This window comes from Emys orbicularis, chromosome 11 (assembly GCF_028017835.1).
Source record: "Emys orbicularis isolate rEmyOrb1 chromosome 11, rEmyOrb1.hap1, whole genome shotgun sequence".
In the NCBI taxonomy this organism is placed as follows: Eukaryota; Metazoa; Chordata; order Testudines; family Emydidae; genus Emys; species Emys orbicularis.
The window spans coordinates 58,596,166-58,614,977 of record NC_088693.1 but is presented as its reverse complement, the minus strand read 5'-3'; the positions used below and the strand labels follow the sequence as shown (position 1 = coordinate 58,614,977).

The 18,812-nt window shown below is 43.1% G+C and overlaps 1 protein-coding gene across 1 annotated transcript in view; it reads left to right on the top strand.

Annotated features, from left to right (window-relative positions):
- The window catches only part of HYCC2 (hyccin PI4KA lipid kinase complex subunit 2), an 88,874-nt gene that overhangs the window by 51,805 nt on the left and 18,257 nt on the right, over positions 1-18,812 (top strand). The window contains exons 5-8 of the mRNA XM_065413598.1: positions 2,433-2,612; positions 7,229-7,309; positions 10,213-10,328; positions 10,906-11,001. Coding sequence (XP_065269670.1) covers positions 2,433-2,612; positions 7,229-7,309; positions 10,213-10,328; positions 10,906-11,001 — 473 coding nt within the window. The remainder of the gene's footprint in view (positions 1-2,432; positions 2,613-7,228; positions 7,310-10,212; positions 10,329-10,905; positions 11,002-18,812) is intronic.

Genomic DNA, 18,812 nt, shown 5'->3' with positions numbered 1-18,812 from the left:
AAAAGGCCTTTTGTTAAGTCATGAGGAAAAGAAGATGGTTATTGGTTTGGTATAGCCTTAACTGTGCATTTCTTGACTGAGTGCTTGATTTCGCAACCTTTTTTTAATTTGGGTGGCAGTGCAGCACTTTGAACATGTAATGTGCTATATGTGCTAAGTATTATAGTAAATATGCTAAATAGAATAACCAGATATTCATCCATGTAGAACAAGGCTGTTTTTCCATCAAGGGGATCTGATGATGGCTTGACTGGCTTGTGATGCCAGGAAAAGCCCAAGTTAAATAGGAGAGTCTTGAGGTGCTCTGCTTTCTTGCTTATATTTCTTACATTTATTGTTAAATCCCTATATTTTATTTCAAAATACAAGATTTTTTTCTGCTAACCTTTTCCTGCTGCACAGTCTTCACCACCCTTTGTTTAGTCTCTTGCTTTAGTTATAAAAAGTCTTTTCATTCAGTGTGAGGAAGCGGTCAGCCAGAAACCTGTTACACAAGGTGCTTGTATCAGATCCTTGTATAATAAGAGTTTTGACTGATTTTCTACATGGATGTGATGTCACAGTTTATGTAATCAACTAATGGTTTAAGAAATGGTACGTTTACCATCCATATTGTACTGTATGCTAAAAATGAAACTATTGATTAACCTCACCTTTTTGTTGAAAAAATGTAGCAGTTACTCTTAAGACAATAATGGCCTAGGTTGTATTGAATTAATTTTTAGTGTCACTGAGATTTTTAGTTGAGTAAAGGCCTTTAAATCTGTGCATGTGTATATGAATATATATTTACATAGCAATACAGATGTTTACTTCCATGCAAATTTGTTGTATGTTCAAACTAAGCACTTATAATGAGAGAGAAATAAAATAAGATTTCTGAAGGTGGTAAGACATGGGTTTCTCATGTCATACAAAAAGCGATAATATGATTTGATTTAAAGACTCTTGTATATCTCCCTGTCCTGAAGAAATACAAGTAAGTGATAATGAGAGAGAGTGTTTTTTCTGATTAGAAAAGGGGACTTTTAGTTAGGAGAATCTGGGCTCTGTGATTAGATTCTTCCAATAACTTGCTGTGTGACCTTGGACTGGTCAAGTAACATGTCGGGGGGTGGGGAGGGATAGCTCAGTGGTTTGAGCATTGGCCTGCTAAACCCTGCGTTGTGAGTTCAATCCTTGAGGGGGGCCATTTAGGGATCGGGGGCAAAAATCTGTCAGGACAATCCTTGGTCCTGCTGTGAAGGCAGGGGATTGGACTCAATGACCTTTCAAGGTCCCTTCCAGTTCTATGAGATAGGTATATCTCCATATTAAAAAAATAAATTAAATCAGTTGTGCCTCAGTTGCCTTCATCTGTTAGAAAACTGAGGCACACAGATGATAGTCACTGGATAGAAAGCTTTCGTCACTTTCAAAACTTTTGAGTGGCTTGTAGATACTGACCTAAGACCTGAACCAAATCCTATTGGGAATCTGGCCATTGACTTTAGTTGGGGTTTAAATGAAGCCTTAGGTTTTTGTTATTTTCTGCTCTGTGAGTTGAGCACATTTCTCAGACGCATCTGATATGTCTGTTCGCCAGGAAAGAAAGTTAAGATGTATGTGCTTTCCATGGGTCTCTGCAAGGTGGAGACCTGGGTTCAAATCTTAATTTAGGTTACAAATGAAAAGGAATTATTCACCATTTTGTGCATATCACAAAACTGCCAGTTAGGCACAATTGGCTATTAGAATGCATGTTTTTTGTGGGTCCATACCGAGTTGAATTGATAAGGGCCTTGGGGAAACATGGCTACTTGTATTGAATCTAGCTCTAGTTAGTGCTAGAAAGCCTTTCCGTTTGAAGGGAACCAAATTAAAACAAGACTATCTGTTAAAAAATTAGTTTGCCCACCATTGACCAAAAATGCCCCCCCGCCCCTTCTTGTTTGTGTGTGTTTAAAAAAAAAAAAAAAAAAAACCTTAGGTAAAGGGTTAATTCACTCTCTGCCCTTACACTGGATATAGACTTATCTCACTAATAAGTATTTCTTTTTCCACACCTGAGATTTTTCTAAAGCATTGGGGTTGCAAAATGAACATACTGTATGGTCTGCACAGCTCAAATCATCTCACTGGTAAAAGAATTTGGTGCTTATAGAAAGGTGTCATATTGACAGAGTTGGAAGATGAAACTGCCACAGATCAGGTACATTAAGGGCCGAGGTAGTGCGAACTTCATCACAATCCTCATCAATGTACCTCAGCCCCATTCTTGAAGACCATGTTTAGCAGGGAGTGGGTAACTTAGTCTCCATGCCCATTCAATCTGTGGCATCTCTAAGGTTGCCAACAACGATGCCAGTTTTGCCAGTTGTGGTGGTTTTATTTGTGCATTTTTTTAATACACAAGATTAGTGGCATTTGAGCTGTTTTTTCTCTTTCTATAGCTCCTGGAACCTGTCTGCCACCAGCTCTTTGAACTCTACCGTAGTTCTGAAGTTCGACTCAAGAGGTTCACGCTGCAGTTCCTGCCAGAATTGATCTGGGTTTATCTGCGTCTTACTGCCAGCAGGGACAGACAGAGTAATGGTTGCATTGAAGCACTGCTTCTTGGGATTTACAATTTGGTAAGTGAGATAAGGAGGGATGGGTGTGAAGAGCTTTAAGATAATCAGTGAGCAGTAGAAATAAAGTAAGGCACAGGAATATTAACAGAGCAAAATATGAAAAATGCTAATGAATTAATGCAGTTACATTTAAGTATGTTTATCCTAGAGGAAAGCATAACTTAATGAGTGTTCAGAAAAAGCATGTTTGTAGAAGCATCTTTGGTAGCTTGTAAATCAGATTCACTGCCTCAGCACAGCACTAAACATATTATGGTAAACAATTAAATTTTTTAATTAAGATTTTTTGTTGCCCTGTATAATGTGCTTGCTAGAAGAATTTAGTAAGTCTGTATAAATATATAAAGAGTTGAAATTTGCTGATAGCCCTATCTGAACAATATGCTTATTCAGTCTTTCCATATTGGGCTTCTCCTATTTAGTTACTCCAAATGACCTTTTAAGGTGAAGTATTGAGGCTAAAGTAACATTCAGTCACAAGTTGTGCATGGGTGGGAAATATCTTTTGGCTGGGACTATAAAAAAAAAAATCATCATCATAATAAATGTTACAGAGTCTCCTGTGGCACCTTTAAGACTAACAGATGTATTGGAGCATAAGTTTTCGTGGGTGAATGCCCACTTCGTCGGATGCATGTAATGGAAATTTCCAGGGGCAGGTATAAATATGCTGGCAAGAATCAGTCTGGAGATAACGAGGTTAGTTCAATCAGGGAGGGGGAGGTCCTCTGCTAACAGTTGAAGTGTGAACACCAAGGGCTAGCCATTCACAGTCTTTGTTTAATCCTGATCTGATGGTGTCATTTGCAATTTGACATGATATGCATCCGAAGAAGTGGGTTGTAGCCCACGAAAGCTTATGCTCTAATAAATTTGTTAGTCGCTAAGGTGCCACAAGTACTCCTGTTATTTTTGCGGATACAGACTAACACGGCTGCTACTCTGAAACTAGCCAACTACAGAAACAGTTTCTCCTCCCTTGGTGTTCACACTTCAACTGCTAGCAGAGGACCTCCCCCTCCCTGATTGAACTAACCTCGTTATCTCCAGACTGATTCTTGCCAGCATATTTATACCTGCCCCTGGAAATTTCCATTACATGCATCCGAAGAAGTGGGCATTCACCCACGAAAGCTTATGCTCCAATACATCTGTTAGTCTTAAAGGTACACAGGACTCTGTTGCTTTTTACAGATCCAGACTAACACGGCTACCCCTCTGATAATAAATGTTATTCACTGTAGACTCCTAAATTTGGATGTCAAAAACTTAGGGATGATTTCAGGCTGTCAAAAATAGTATTCTGTCAGGGACATTAAATTATGCATCTCATACAAATTTATATTCTTAATTTTTATGCCAATATGCCATGGCTGGTAAATTAGCAATATTGTTAGCATATGCCCTTTCTTGTAATGAGAATTTCAATTTCACATGGCTTTAAAACACAAATTGTCCTAAAATATTTTCCTTCTCTGTTCCATTATAACAAGTTTTCCTTTAGCCGTGCGTTAGAGTTAGTATAGAGTGCTTTATGTTCATACGCCTGGGAAGTGAGACATGGAACCAAATTCTGATCTCAGTGACACTTGTAAATCCACATTAACTCCAGTAAAGTCAAGTTACTCTGGATTTATGCTGGTGTAAGCAATATCAGAATCTGGCTACTAGCTTTTGATTTTTATCTGTTGGGCTGAAGTAGGTTGTAAGTATCTGTCATTAGCTTCAGCTTTCATCAAGGCACTTTAGCTGGTCCTTCTGGAACTCGTGTCGGATGATTCACAGTGTATAAGCACAGCAGCTAATGCTGCTACATTCTCTCCAAACTGAAATAGAAGGAAGAGGTTGTAAAATGGGGAGTGACTCAACAACACTTTTCTCTAGCTGAAGACACAAGTATCTTGGCACCCAGCTGCAGATGTCAATAAGAACCTAGAATAGTGATTCTTAACCTATTAATCATTGTGGGCCGCAATGAGTTACCTGGGCTGCAGGTTGAGAACCACAAAACCTCCCTGTGATGGGTTGGATCACAGAAAACCCCTTGGGAACTGCCAACTGATGTGCCAAGACTACTTCTGCCCCTGCTTTCCCTGCCAGTTCGGGACCCCAGCACCCTGTCTTGTTGAGCCAGACATGCCCGTCTGTTCCAACACAGACCCAGAGTCTGAATTACTTGCCCCAAAGCTGCAGACTTAACTGAAAGCAGCTAACAGAAGTATTCTTGTCTTTAACACTCAGATGCCCAACACCCAGTGGGGTCTAAACCCAAATAAATCCGTTTTACCCTGTATAAAGCTTATACAGGGTAAACTCATAAATTGTTCGCCCTCTATAACACTGATAGAGAGATATGCACAGCTGTTTGCCCCCCCCCCCCAGGTATTAATACATACTCTGGGTTAATTAATAAGTAAAAAGTGATTTTAAGTGGTTCCAAGTAGTAAGAGACAGAACAAAGAGAATTACCAAGTAAAATAAAATAAAACACTCAAGTCTATGTCTAATATAGTAAGAAACGGAATACAGATAAGATCTCACCAGTTCCAGTAAGCTTCCTTTTACAGACTAGTCTCTTGCAAGTCTGGGTCCAGCAATCACTCACACCCCCTTTACTGTTCTTTGTTCCAGTTTCTTTCAGGTATCCTGGGGGTTGGAGAGGCTCTCTCTTTAGCCAGCTGAAGACAAAATGGAGGGGTCTCCCAGGGGCTTAAATAGACTTTCTCTTGTGGGTGGAGATCCCCTCTTCTCTTCTATGCAAAGTCCAGCTCCAAGATGGAGTTCTGGAGTCACCTGGGCAAATCACATGTCCATGCATGACTCACAGTGTTTACAGGCAGAAGCTCTTGCCCGCATGGTATCTTGAATGTCTCCAGGACGACTTCTTATGTGGATTGGAGCATTCCAAGACACATTGTTTCTTAAGTGCTTCCTGATTGGGCACTTAACTTTGTGAATTCCTTTCTCCAGGAACTGACCAAATGCTCTACTAAGGTTATTTAGAAATCAAGCCAGTACACGGCCAGTATTCATAACTTTGAGTACAAAAATGATACATGCATACAAATAGGATTAATAGATTCAGTAGATCATAACCTTTACATAGATATGTTACATGGCATATGTAGCACAGAACATATTCCAATTATGTCATATATATTCATAAGCATATTTCCATAAAGCCTTATGGAGGGCGCCGTCACACTCCCAAATCCTCCCCCACCACCACTATGCCCAGTGCCCCCAGCCCATAGACCCCTCCACAGAGTGGGGCCAGGAGCGGAGCCCCGGTGGCAGGACTGGGCAGCAGGGACCCCGGACTCTGTTGTGCGGGGCTGGGCGACAGTCCCTACCCTGCTGCCAACCGTGCCCCCTGTCATGCGGGGCAGGCCAGCATCCCCGACCCCAGACTTTGCTGAGTGGGGCCGGGTGGCAGCCCCGACCCCAACCCCGGATCCTGCTGTGTGGGGGCCGGGCAGCAGACCTGACCATGAAGCCGGACCCCATTGTGCAGGGCTGGGTGGCAACCCCCACCCGACCCCACTGCCGACCCTGACCCTTGCTGTGTAGGGCCGGGCAGCAGCCTCGACCTGGGACCCTGCCACAGGGGCTGGGCAGTGACCCCGACCCTGGACCCTGCTGCAAGCCCCTGCCGCTCTTTAGCAAACAGCTGGGTGCTAATTGGGCCGCAGGTTGAGAACCACTGAGCTAAAGGATAATATTTCTGATATCTTCTCTGTGAAAAATTCTCAGATTTAAATGAAAGAAAAATCCTTCCTTATCTTCATTACTGTGTTGGTTTTTAGAGTGAAAAAGTGCTTGAGAAACTAATTAAATCTAGACAGACAGCAGCTTTATCAGTGCAGCCCACTCTCGTTTCCACACTGTTCCATGACGCTAAGTGGAAGCGGTACACGGCCTTCAGTGGATTGTCACCGAAACTAGAGTGACTCCTACTCAGTGTGTTAGAAATGTTATTGTAGACTGTGAAAAGATGGGGTTTGCTGACTCTGGCATATTTGTATAGGATTGCTTCTAATAAATTATAATTATTATGCTATAACACAAGCACACCATATGCAAATGCATCTTTTATTGACGTGAAAGCTGTATTCAAAATATTCTATATATCCTTTACTGCTTTGCCACAGTACTTGCAGAAATCAGTCCCCTCATTTTCACCTTTTCCCTTTTGATGGGTTTATCAAGAGGCATTACCAATTGCTAGCAAATGACTCATCAGCAGTAATACATATATATTCCTTTGGCCCTTCAGCATCAGTCTTGTTTCACTATGTAATTCTATGCTTTATAAATTAGAGGTAGGACTAGAAAAATCTTTTAATCCTTTCCTAAAGGTCTGAGAAAGTCGTGGTCACAAAAAGAACAAATACTCTTCTATGAATTTTCTTAGGCCCTGATTTTGCAACGCAATCTATTATAGTGGAGGCAGTCCCATTGACTTTTGTGGCACTGTGCACAGGCATAAAGGCCTGTGCAGATTAATCACTTCGCAAGATCGGGGCCTTACTTTATGATTTATGTTTTTAATGTCTGTGTGGTATAATCACGAGAGTCCAAAACCAAGTTCCCTCATGTCTCTTTCTCTGCTGTAGGAAATTGCTGACAAAGATGGGAACAACAAAGTTTTATCTTTCACCATCCCTTCATTATCCAAGCCGTCAATATACCATGAGGTAAGCATGCAACTGTGGTGGTAAGTTGGAATTGGGTCCAATAAGAACTAAAATTGGATCCATTCAGTGCATCTTTCTTCATTGAACTTTCAAGGGTAAATTCTTGCAACAGTGTAATTTAATCCAATAGAAGTAATAGAAGATGGGGAAGGTAAGTCTTCAAGGTGAATAATGAAATACTTCCATCTGATATGTTATGTTTTGTTCCGTTTGTTTTCAGTTTTTCATTGATTTACAGATTCCCATCCTTTCACATGTCTACTGCTTGGATGCTGTTAGCATATTTAAAGCATGGTTCTGCCTTATCAAATACTGGAACAAAATGATCCCAAAATTAAACTGCATTGTTCTGCTGTACATACTATTTATCTGTTTAAAAACCCTCCTTTGCCCAGCTCAGCTTGTTCCTGTGTTTTAGTGCTACCATAACTTTGTCTCCAGCGAGATGGAGATGACCAGCTGTAGTTGATGAGCAGGGAGCACTACACATGTTCCATAAACGCTGCATTGTGGTGGGAGCTTTGGGAATGTGGAGGAAAGTGGAAACTGAAGAACTTTGATCCCAGACTATGACTCATGAGCTGATTTGTAGTAGTCTGCAGCACACCATGTGCATGTATTAGCCCTTGTTTAGCAGTGTTTTCCTTAGAATTAGTTTCAAGTGGATTTTCATTTATTTGGCTCTCTTTTTATATTAAATGTGTCATACTAAGATATTACTAGTGAAATCGTGGTCCCACTGAAGTCAGTAGCAAAACTCCCGGTGACCTGAATACGAATAGGACTCCCCTCTAAGATTTTTTGCCAACAGTGGCTGTTCTTCAGGGTTGGAGGTAAAAACAAACATTTCTTAGTAAATAGCTATGTCAAGGACATAAAGCAGTGGTAAGTTATTTTCTTCCAGTTTTCTCTTTATGTGTAAAAATGGACACAGTCCTCTTCTAATTCATAGCTCTTTGCAGACTAAAATATATCTGAATAACAGTCAAAAGTTTCAGCGATATTACATCTGTCATTGTGTAAATTACTAATGTGTGAGGTGAAAGGCGCAATGTATTACTGCACTGGGCTTCTTCCTCTGAACACTGGGTTTAAATCCTGCATACGCTAATGTAAAAGTGAATTTGTAGTCTCAGTCTAGTCCCTAGCAGATGTGTAGCCACATCACAAAATCACTGTAAAATGAACATAGGTTTTGATTTTCATATGAGACACCCAGGATTTAAATAAAAGATGTTGCAGGTCAGTATTGAGGTGCGTTGTTGCATCTGGAACTATGTAGGGCAGAAGTTCTCAAACTTTTTCTAAACATTGAACCCCTTCTTACTAGAGCAGCAGTTCTCAAACTGTGGGTTAGGACCCCAAAGTGGGTCGCAACCCTGTTTTAATGGGGTTGCCAGGGCTGGCATTAGACTTTCTGGGGCCTGAGGCTGAAGCCGAAGTCAGAGCGCCACCGCCCAAGGCTGAAGCCGAAATCCGAGGGCTTCAGCCCTGGGTGGCGGGACTCAGGTTACAGCCCCCCTGCCTAACACTGAAGCCCTCAAGCTTTGGCTTTGCCCCCTCCCTCCCCCGGGTGGCAGGGCTCAGACTTTGGGTTTGGGCCCCCTGCCTGGGGCGGTGTAGCTCAGGCTTCGGTCCCCCTGCCTGGGGTGGTGTAGTAATTTTTGTTGTCGGAAGGGGGTCACAATGCAATGAAGTTTGAGAAACGCTGTATTAGAGGAATTGCTTGTGAACTACATGCTCCTTCTATTTGCCGTCTTGGGAAACAACCTCTCATCCTATTTGCAATCACATAATATCCCTAAGGCAATGACAGCAGTTTCTAACACGGAAAAGTGATGACTGAAAGTGTATTAATACAATTTAACAACTGGAAACAAGAGAGCCAGCACCATATAACCCTTCATCTTCTAGCATTTGCAGTGCTTGCTGAGTCACCTGACAGCAGCTTAGGCCCCATCACAGAATGAAGGGGCCTAAGGCCACCATGAAGTCTGGTTAGTTGAACTCGTCGACAGCATGCACCATTGACTGACGGAGACCACGTTGACAAAGTGGGTTGGCACAAGACCCCATGTATAGAGGTTGGCTGCAGCATATTTCATATGACCAGCCAGCTTGTTATAGACCACCACACATGCTTCACAGACAACAGTTGGACATCTATTGATGTCGGGCAGGTTGCATAGCACATACCCCCACTATTTCCCCCATTTTCATGTGGCACTAGATATACCTCAGTCCCAAAAATCAATGTCCATTAAGTTCTCCAAACAAAATGGAGGGCCTTGATATGCCGCAGCTTATTTAGTATTAGTGGGTGTTTTGTGACTAGTGCTCTATGCATTGAGTTGAAAATGTGGCTCTTGGGTTTTGATCTATGCAAGCTATTTGCATGTAGTTAAAACTGAATTATTCTGCTGCTTTTGTCATTTTGAGGGGGACAGAGTCAACTTGAAATTTTAAAATGTGAGTTAAAAGTAGCCTCAAGTATTCCTCCTGATTTTCCCTGTCAATGTTTCTTGGTTTTGCAATCCTATTTTTTTAATGCTTTCTCTCCCTATTGTTGCCTGAAACAATATGGGAAACAGGGAAACTGACTAGACACAAAATATAAAAGGTAACGAAAAAGAAATATTATTTCTCTAATCCTTCAATGCTAGTATACTTAATTTTTATTCAAACCAACAACACTTACCAGTATGTAAATCATTTCAGACACAAGTGTGATTGGCTTAAGTTGACTGTATCCCTTTAAAATATTTTAGGAATAATCTTTAGCTGTTTTACAGATTACCACAAGGGAGAAGTAGAACTTTTTCTAGATAAAATTTCATGGGTTTTGGATCCTTCTTATGGTAGCATTTTCTATTTTTATTTTCCCCATGCCTTTCCCACCCAAGCCTTCTACTATTGGATCCATGGCTTTGACTGAGGGAGCCCTATGTCAACATGACCTCATCAGGGTGGTTTATAGTGATCTTCATCCTCAGAGAGAAACCTTCACTGCACAGAACAGGTGAGTAGTCAAGCGGTAGATACTTCATTAGTCTGAAGCATAAAACAACATTGGGTCAATAGGCCTGTATACAGTGAGTACCTTACCTGTCTGGCTCATCTCTTACAATTTAGAGCTTGTAAGTCTGTTACTAATTCATTAAATATAAATAATTTCTCCATCAGATCCATTTCTGCCAGTGGTGTCGCCAAGCAGTCTGGAAGGCTGATTGGCAGACATAGACTACGTTAAAATAATTTATGGGAAATGCAAACTTTTCCTATACTATGTCTGTCTTCAACCATATATTCTAAAATAGCTTGTTGCGTTATTCCTCCATACAATGCAGTGGCATTAGGGTAGTAATCTGTTACATCTCATGCCTTTTAAAGTATTTAATATTGAGTCTTTTGATAGACTATTTCTAGTCAGTGAATTAAAATGGAAGAGCGATACCTACAGGCTGATGTACTGTATTTCTGATGCCATCTTGTCCTGCGAGTGAACCATTAACAATGTTTTTTAAGTTCTTCTGGTGGACTATTAAAAATCTGAATCCATGTAGTTTCTTTTGTCTCATGTTCTTGTCTGTCTTCAGGTTTGAGGTGCTCGGCTTTCTCATGCTGTGCTACAACTCTGCTATTGTCTACATGCCTGCCTCCTCCTATCAGTCACTTTGCAGGATGGGTTCCAGGTGAGGATCTCATGCTTAAGGAACATTCCTAGCGTTATAAATATGCAAAGAAAGAGAATGGGTTTACTCATTCCTCTCTGGTAACTTGACAGATCATAATTTAATTAGAAACATAATGCTGTTTTTGCATACGAAAACAATGCATTGATTGTATATCCGTTGCATTTGCTTTAGTTCTAGTCTTGTAATGTTTTGCTTTGTGGAACATTAATAGTAAAAACTGTAGTGTGTCAAGACCTGCAGTAAAGGCAAATCAACTGCATCTCTTTATAGTGACCCAGTAACCTGGTTAGTTTACCACCTATTTCCTCTGCTTCTGAATATTAGTCCAATTTACTTTTGAGTTGGTTTGGATGACTGACTTGAACAGCATTTTGACAGTTTGTTTCATAACAACACCACACTTGGAGAAATTGTGCCATCATTTCTCATTCTTTATACCCATCCTTTCCATGACCTCTTACTTGAGTAGTATTTAAAACAGCTTGTTGACATAAAAGCTCTTCTTTTTGTTCTAGAATCTTAAATATCTCTGATACCCCTACACATCTTCTCCTTTGTACCAGCTTTTTATGCTAAAACAAACAGGCCATGGGTGGCTAATCTTTCTCTATAATACATACTCACGAAGCAGCAGAATCCTTTTCTCTGTTTTTTTTATATGCCTTGTCAGCTTCAGCAGTGTATTTCCTGTAAATTGCTGACAAGCATTATACACAATGCAGATATTGTTTTTCCCAGTGTACAGCAGGATCAAAATAGCTTCTATCAGTTTATACTCCATTAGAACACAATACGTACTCCCACCAGGGGTTCTTGCCAGAAGCTGGGAATGGGTGTCAGGGGATGGATCACTTGATAATTACCTGTTTCTGTTCATTTCCACTGGGGTACCTGGCATTGGCCACTGTCGGAGACAGGATACTGGGCTAGATGGACCTTTGGTCTGACCCAGTATGGCTGTTCTTATGTTCCTATTCTATTCTTTTCTTTTACTTGTTGTTTTCTACAATTCCTTTGTTCCTGAATCTCTCAGAATGGAATTTTTCCCTGATCTGCTTCTGTCACCTTCAGTTGAGTTATACCAGGGCTGAGTTTGGCCAAGTGTACTATACTTCTTTACATTTTAAATGTTTCCTTTCTTCAGATATAGAGTGGAATAAAACCTATAACAATGGACTGAATTTTAACACTGAATAATTTCACTATGGAAAATGGTTCCCCGTAACTGGAATTGTAATTTGCACATTGAAATAGTTTGAAAATTTTATTCAGTTTCACAATAAACTGAGCTTTCCTGCATCCAAGTTGACTATAATCTGGTTCTACTATATATACACTTCACACATGTGTGGAGAGCCTCCAAACTCCTGTTCACCAGTGCACCACCTTCTCCCTGTCCCTCCCTAAAAACTAGGTTCTGCATTGTTGCCTACAAGAAGTGAGCTAAAAATAGTCATGTGGCTGTCAAGGTGTGCAAACCAGTAATTGTGTAAATTGTTATTCTCTTATCTTAGCTCACCCTTTCCCACCTCCTTCTGTTTGTTTGCTACCCCCACTTCTTTTATCATAATTTATCACCTGGATTTTAGACATTTGTGGCAGAAATCTGAGTTTTACTTCTTCTATAAAGTGCCTAGTACACTTCTGCATAAACAATAAATAATGCTTACCTCTAAGCCTTCTGATTTTTTCTTTCAGTGCATGTAACTAGTCACTTGCATACATATTTGAAGTAAGTGATCCTAAAACTGATTGTTATATCACCCCACTCATCACTCCCCATCCTGAATGGCTCCTTTTCATTGGCACCTTCTGTTTCCTGTCCTTAAACCAATTTTGTGATCTCTTTTCTCATACTTTCTTTCTAACTTTGTAAGTCACTCTGTTCTGTGATACATTATTAAAGTATTTTATGAAATTTAGGTAAATCATGTCTACTCTTTCATCTTGTGCAACAATGCAAGTAATGTGCAGAAATTTGTCAGGCCTGATTTTCCATTTATAAATCTGTGAAAGTTTTTTCTTAACATTCCTTGATTTAGAATTTGTTAATATGTAGAAATGTACCATATTTCTTCAAATTTCAGTGTTCAAGTACAAACCTAAAACGTCCTATAAAATCTCACAGTACCACAATAACAGAAACTTGCCTTTGTAAAACTTCTCACAAGGTTTTTGTTATGAAACTTATGAATTGCAACCTTACAAATGTTCCATTACTGCTCTCTAGCACAGTTTACAGTTAACAGTGTTACAAATGGATGGTGGTATGAGAAAAGAACATTGCATATGTTTCCATATGGCTGAGTCTGTTCCCTTTGTGATTGAAGTTCAAAGGGAAGTTAGAACATAAGAATGGCCATGTTGGGTCAGACCAATGGTCCATCTAGCCCAGTATCCTGTCTTCCGATAGTGGCCAATGCCAGGTGTTTCAGAGGGAATTAACAGAACAGGTAATCCTCAAGTGATCCATCCCCTGTCACTCATTTCCAGCTTCTGGCAAACAGAGCATGGTTTACATCCCTACCCATCCTGGCTAATAGCCATTGATGGACCTATCCTCCATGAACTTATCTAGTTCTTTTTTTTAACCCTGTTATAGTCTTGGTCTTCAAAGCATCCTCTGGCAAAGTGTTCCACAGGTTGACTGCGCTGTGTGAAAGAATACTCCATTTTGTTTGTTTTAAATCTGCTGCCTATTAATTTCATTTGGTGACCCCTAGTTCTTGTGTTATGAGGAGTAAATAACACATCCTTATTTAATTTCTCCACACCAGTCATGATTTTACAGACCTCTATCATATCCTCCTTTAGTCGTCTCTTTTCCAAGCTGAAAAGTCCCAGTCTTATTAATCTCTCCTCATACGGAAGCCATTCGATACTCGTAATCATTTTTGTTGCCGTTTTCTGAACCTTTTCCAATTTCAATATATCGTTTTTGAGATGGGGCGACCACATCTGCATACAGAGAGTAGCCTTGGAAAATCTAATGCCCTGTGGATTTTCCTGTATTTCTTGTATTTAACTTCCAAGGATTTTGCTTTTCTAAGTGCATGTCTCCACTAAACTCCACCCAAAATTCAGCTGAATAGTCAGTGGCAAATGACCAAGTGGGTTGGTTATTCCTGAGTAAATCTTTCTATCTAAACACATGTAGTTTGTCAGTGGGAGGCATATGCCAGTTTTGCTGTATGAAAATAACAGCTCCTCCATTAATCTTACAGCAGCATCCTGAAGTTAATTAGAAATTGGTTCAGTATGATACAACTATTTTGTTACAGTATCCAGTCTCTGCTGAAGTGCAGCAAGGCTTCAAGTCAGTGCACTTTCATGTCTTGATGTTCAGGTTCCCAGTCAACAGATTTTCTAGAGATAGCAGGATATGAGGCAGAGGCCTTAGGAGTAAAGAACAAGTTGTTTGGTGGAATAATTTTAGATTTTGGCATGTTGACAATTTGTTCCTAACAACGCCAGGAACAAGAAGCTAAGAAACAAGACCATACCTCAGAACTATGGCATCTGCTCTTCATCTCATGCAAGTTGTACCTCTGATGCAGTGCTTGGTTTTCCTTTTTTCCTTTCACCCATAGCTGAAATTAGACCTCCAGGTTTGTAGATGCTTGCTGGGTTAACCTATTTTCTTTCTTAAATGATTGCTACACTTATTAAATTATTTCTGACACTTTAAACACCCAAACATTTGCTCTAAGTGAGTGTACAGTAAAACACTTACAAAACAAACCCATTAGAATAATAAAGCCTTCCTTACCTAGTAAAACCATCAAGACTAACAATAGCAGCCAGCTAAAACCACATACACCTTGATAACGCCCACTTCTTAAAAAGATGGGGAAACTGATAGGCCAAGGGCACAAGTGCACTGTTCTCTAGTTGACTGCTATTCTTATCCTCCATGACATTTCTGAAATCCGTGCAATGGATTTCCAATTTTCCTTGTCACTTGAATCCTGGAATAATCTGGGTCTGGCATTTATAAACCTGAGTATTCCTGCTATCTAATGATCATAATCTGCCCTGGATAATGGTCTCTTCAACATTTCATTTTTCCTCCTGAATACGTGTTTTACTTACAGGAATATGTTATAAATACAAATATATGAGTGTATGTCCTTGTTCTTGTATTGCTCAACTCAGCCTTGAGTGAGGAACTCTCACTTGTATACACACTTGCAAGTTCCCCTTAAAGAAACCCTTTCAGAAGTCAGTTTAGGAACCACCTCCTTTCCATCAGCATCATTTTGACATGCTAGTCTGTAAAACATTGAGTTTCCTTTTCCCCTGTTGTGTGTGAATTTATGCTCATAAACCTGGAAAAAAGTTCCCTAGCTATTCACAGAATAATTACATAGAAACTTCCCCTCCTGGCTCCTTCCAAAGTTCCTCACTACTGACTTGGAAGAACACTGGCACAATGATGAGAGAGGTTGGTTAGATCTTCATACCCATTCATTCCTGACTTTCTCTGCCCAGAGTTGCCAGTTAGTGCCATGTGTGCTATCAGTTTTTGTCCATATCTCTCCTTGCCCACTAGGAAGGGACTGGACTACCAGTAAGTTTTATGTAGGCCATTAAACACATATCAAATAATAGATTTTGTGTCCGGATTGGATTAGAACCAGCAAACTGGAGATTAAATTATTTTAGTATTTTAGGCTAGATGATTCTGTATATTAAACAGTGGTTATCTTATTCTTAGCCAGATTCATTCCCTCATATTTTTGTTATGAGAGAGAGAGAGAAATATTCAGGCATCTAGGGTCTCTTCTGGACAAGTGGTACAAAATGCCATTTACAGTATTTACTGAAAAGAGGATTGTATGTGGTGCAGTGCTGGCCAGAAGGAATTTTTTTAAATGGAAGATTGGCATTCTCAATACCTTCCTCTGTCATTATCAATATCATCACTGTGCCCTTTGCTTGAGTTAGGTGTTTATACAGCCTTTTCCCAGCTCTGTCCAGAACCTTTATAGAAATTTCCAGACCCAATATTTTGTAAAACTCACTGTAAAAGTTGAGCATTGAAATGTCTGATGCAAGAAAGAGCTAAGATGTTTATCATCAGCCCTTAGGCTCCGTTGTGTGTGTTGCTCTTAAGGGCTAATGCTTGTTACATTAGCTCTTTGCCTGAGAAATCCTTGTGGTGAGTGTAAGGAGTAAATACTTCTGCATTAAATACATTAGAATGGTTGTGTGCAGCTTCCATGTTGTTGGGTATTCAGATCTCAAAGCTCTAAATAAAAGTGGTGATTTTATTTGTTGAATATATATGATGTGCTTCAGCACTGAACTGGATCAGGGCCGGTGCAACCACTAGGCGAACTAGGCGTTCACCTAGGGCACCAAGTGGTTGGGGGCATCCGAGATTTTTCCTCCCTTCCCCTCACACAGAGTGCGGCGTGGCTGATTGGGCGCCTGGGCCTGATTTAGCCGCTCTCATTGGCCTCCAGCAGGCAGAGTCCCTCCCCTGCTCTCCCCTCCCCTTGCCTCAGCATCGCATCGCCAGCACGCTGTGGGGGAGGGGCTGTGGGCTCCGCAGCCTGTTTGTTTTGGCTCCACATGGAGCCAGCGGCTGGAGCGACATGGTGGTAAGGGGAGTCCGGGGGGGCTGTCAGGGGGCGGGGGGAAGGTTGGATGGGTCGGGAGTTCTGGGGGGGCCTGCTAGGGGGCAGGAGTGTGGAAAGGGATTGGAGCAGTCAGGGGACAGGGAGCAGGGGGAGGGTTGGATGGGTCGGCAGTTCTGGGGCGGTCTCTCAGGGGGCGGGGTTGGATGGGGCGTGGGAGTCCCAGGGGTCTGTCTGGGGGTGGGGGTGTGGATAAGGGTTGGGGCAGCCAGGGGACAGGTGGGGGTAGGGTCCTAGGGGGGCAGATAGGGTGGGGGGGTCTCAGGAGGGGGCAGTCAGGGGACAAGGAGCAGGGAGGCTTAGGTAGGGGGTGGGGTCCCAGGAGGGGGCAGCCAGGGGACAAGGAGCGGCGGGGGGAGGGTGTTGGGCAATCTGAGGGGGGCGGGAAGTGGGAGGGAGTGGATGTGGGTGGGGCTCTCCCCCCTGGTCCTCTTTTTTGATTGATGAAATATGGTAACCCTAAAAAAGCATTACCCTGGCTTGGCAGGGAGGAGCCACCTTCCGGAGGCACCGGAGAGCTAGAGCGTCAGCTTGCGGGGATGGCGAGCCCCAGCCATGGAGGAGCCGGCGCGGCAAAGGGCGGCAGCAGCCCTGCAAAGGCGGCGGCACCGCTAGCCCCTCCTGCCCAGGCTGCGGCCCGGCGCGCACCTCCTCCCCCCTCCACCCCCCGCGGGGGCTCCTGCAGGTTGCATGTGGTCGGTGGCCCCCGTGCACCCCCCGGCTCCCCCCTCGCCGTGCTCGGGCTCTGCAGCTCCCAGGCATGTGAGCTACTGGGGCGCAGGGCCCTGAGCCTACTCTGGGAGGGGCAGCGGCAGTGGCGGCTCACACTCCCGGGAGCCGCAGAGCCCGAGTGTGGCAGGGGGGAGCCGGGAGGCGCACGGGGGCTGCCGCCCACATGTATCCACAGCAGGCGCCCCTGGGGGGGCGCCAGGTGGGTTGCAGCCTGGGCAGGCACACCCCCCGGCTTACCCCTCACCGCCCTTGCGTTCTGTGGCTCCTGGGCATGTGAACCACCGCTGCCCCTCCCGGAGCAGGCTCAGGGCCCTGCGCCCCGGTGGCGACTCACGTGCCCGGGAGCCTCATGGCCCGAGCACGGCGAGGGGGCAGCCGGGAGGTGTATGGGGGGCCTGCATCCGCTGCACCCTGTAGGAGCCCTGGGGGGGTGGGTGCCCGGCCGCAGCCTGGGCAGGAGGGGCAGGGGACGCTGCTGCTACCGCTAGCTGCGCCACCGCTTTTATAGGGCTGCTGCCCCCCTGCACCGCGCCTGCTCCTCCATAGCTGGGGCTCGCCGCCACTGCAAGCCGATGCTCTGGCTCTCTGGTGCCTCCAGAAGGCGGCTCCTCCCTGCCGAGCTGCTGCAGCGGCCCAAGCCCGGCAAAGCCAGTGAGTGGACTTGGGGCGGGGACCGCCAGAGTGGGGTGGGGAGGGCTCGTGGGGGGGCTGTGCACCCTCCAGGGGAGTTCAGGGGGCGGAGAGGGGGGAACCTGGTCTAGGGAGTAGCCTCTGGGCATGGCTGGCCCCTGGGGTCTATAAAGGCTCGTTGGGATTTGCCCCTCAATGAACCGATGTGCGGGGGGGGGAGGGGGGAGGGGCGCAAGGTGGAAGTTTAGCCTAGGGCGCAAAATACCCTTGCACCGGCCCTGAACTGGATGTGGGGAAGGCAAAGCACCTGCTCCAAGGAGCTGGCAATATAAAAAGATGCCATTTGAAATAATAGTTCTTTTCATAAAGAAAGCAACTTTGTTTTCCCCAGTTTATTTTTTTAAATGAAACACTCACCTATTAATATTAATATGTAACAGTATGTTACAGAGGAGATAAGCTCTCTATTCTGTAGCATTAAACTAAACATTCTATCTGAGGCACATTCACTGTTCTCACATCTTCTGGCTAGCTTCTGAGAAAGTTCTGTCTCCCACACTCAAAACTAGCTGATTGGTGATTTCACCCAAGCTATTGTGAATAACAGTGTTTGGAGTCAGACTATTGGAATTATGGCCAATGTTTCAAGGCTCTGCTGTGAAGATGCTTGCTAAAAGCATCAAGAGCTGACTTGAGACTTTGCAGCAAGAAACTAAACAGTTAATGTTTGGCAGAATAATCAGAGCTTATCACCTGAGTGTCTCACATTTAATGGATGTAAAGTAAGTTTTCTTAAAGTGTTCA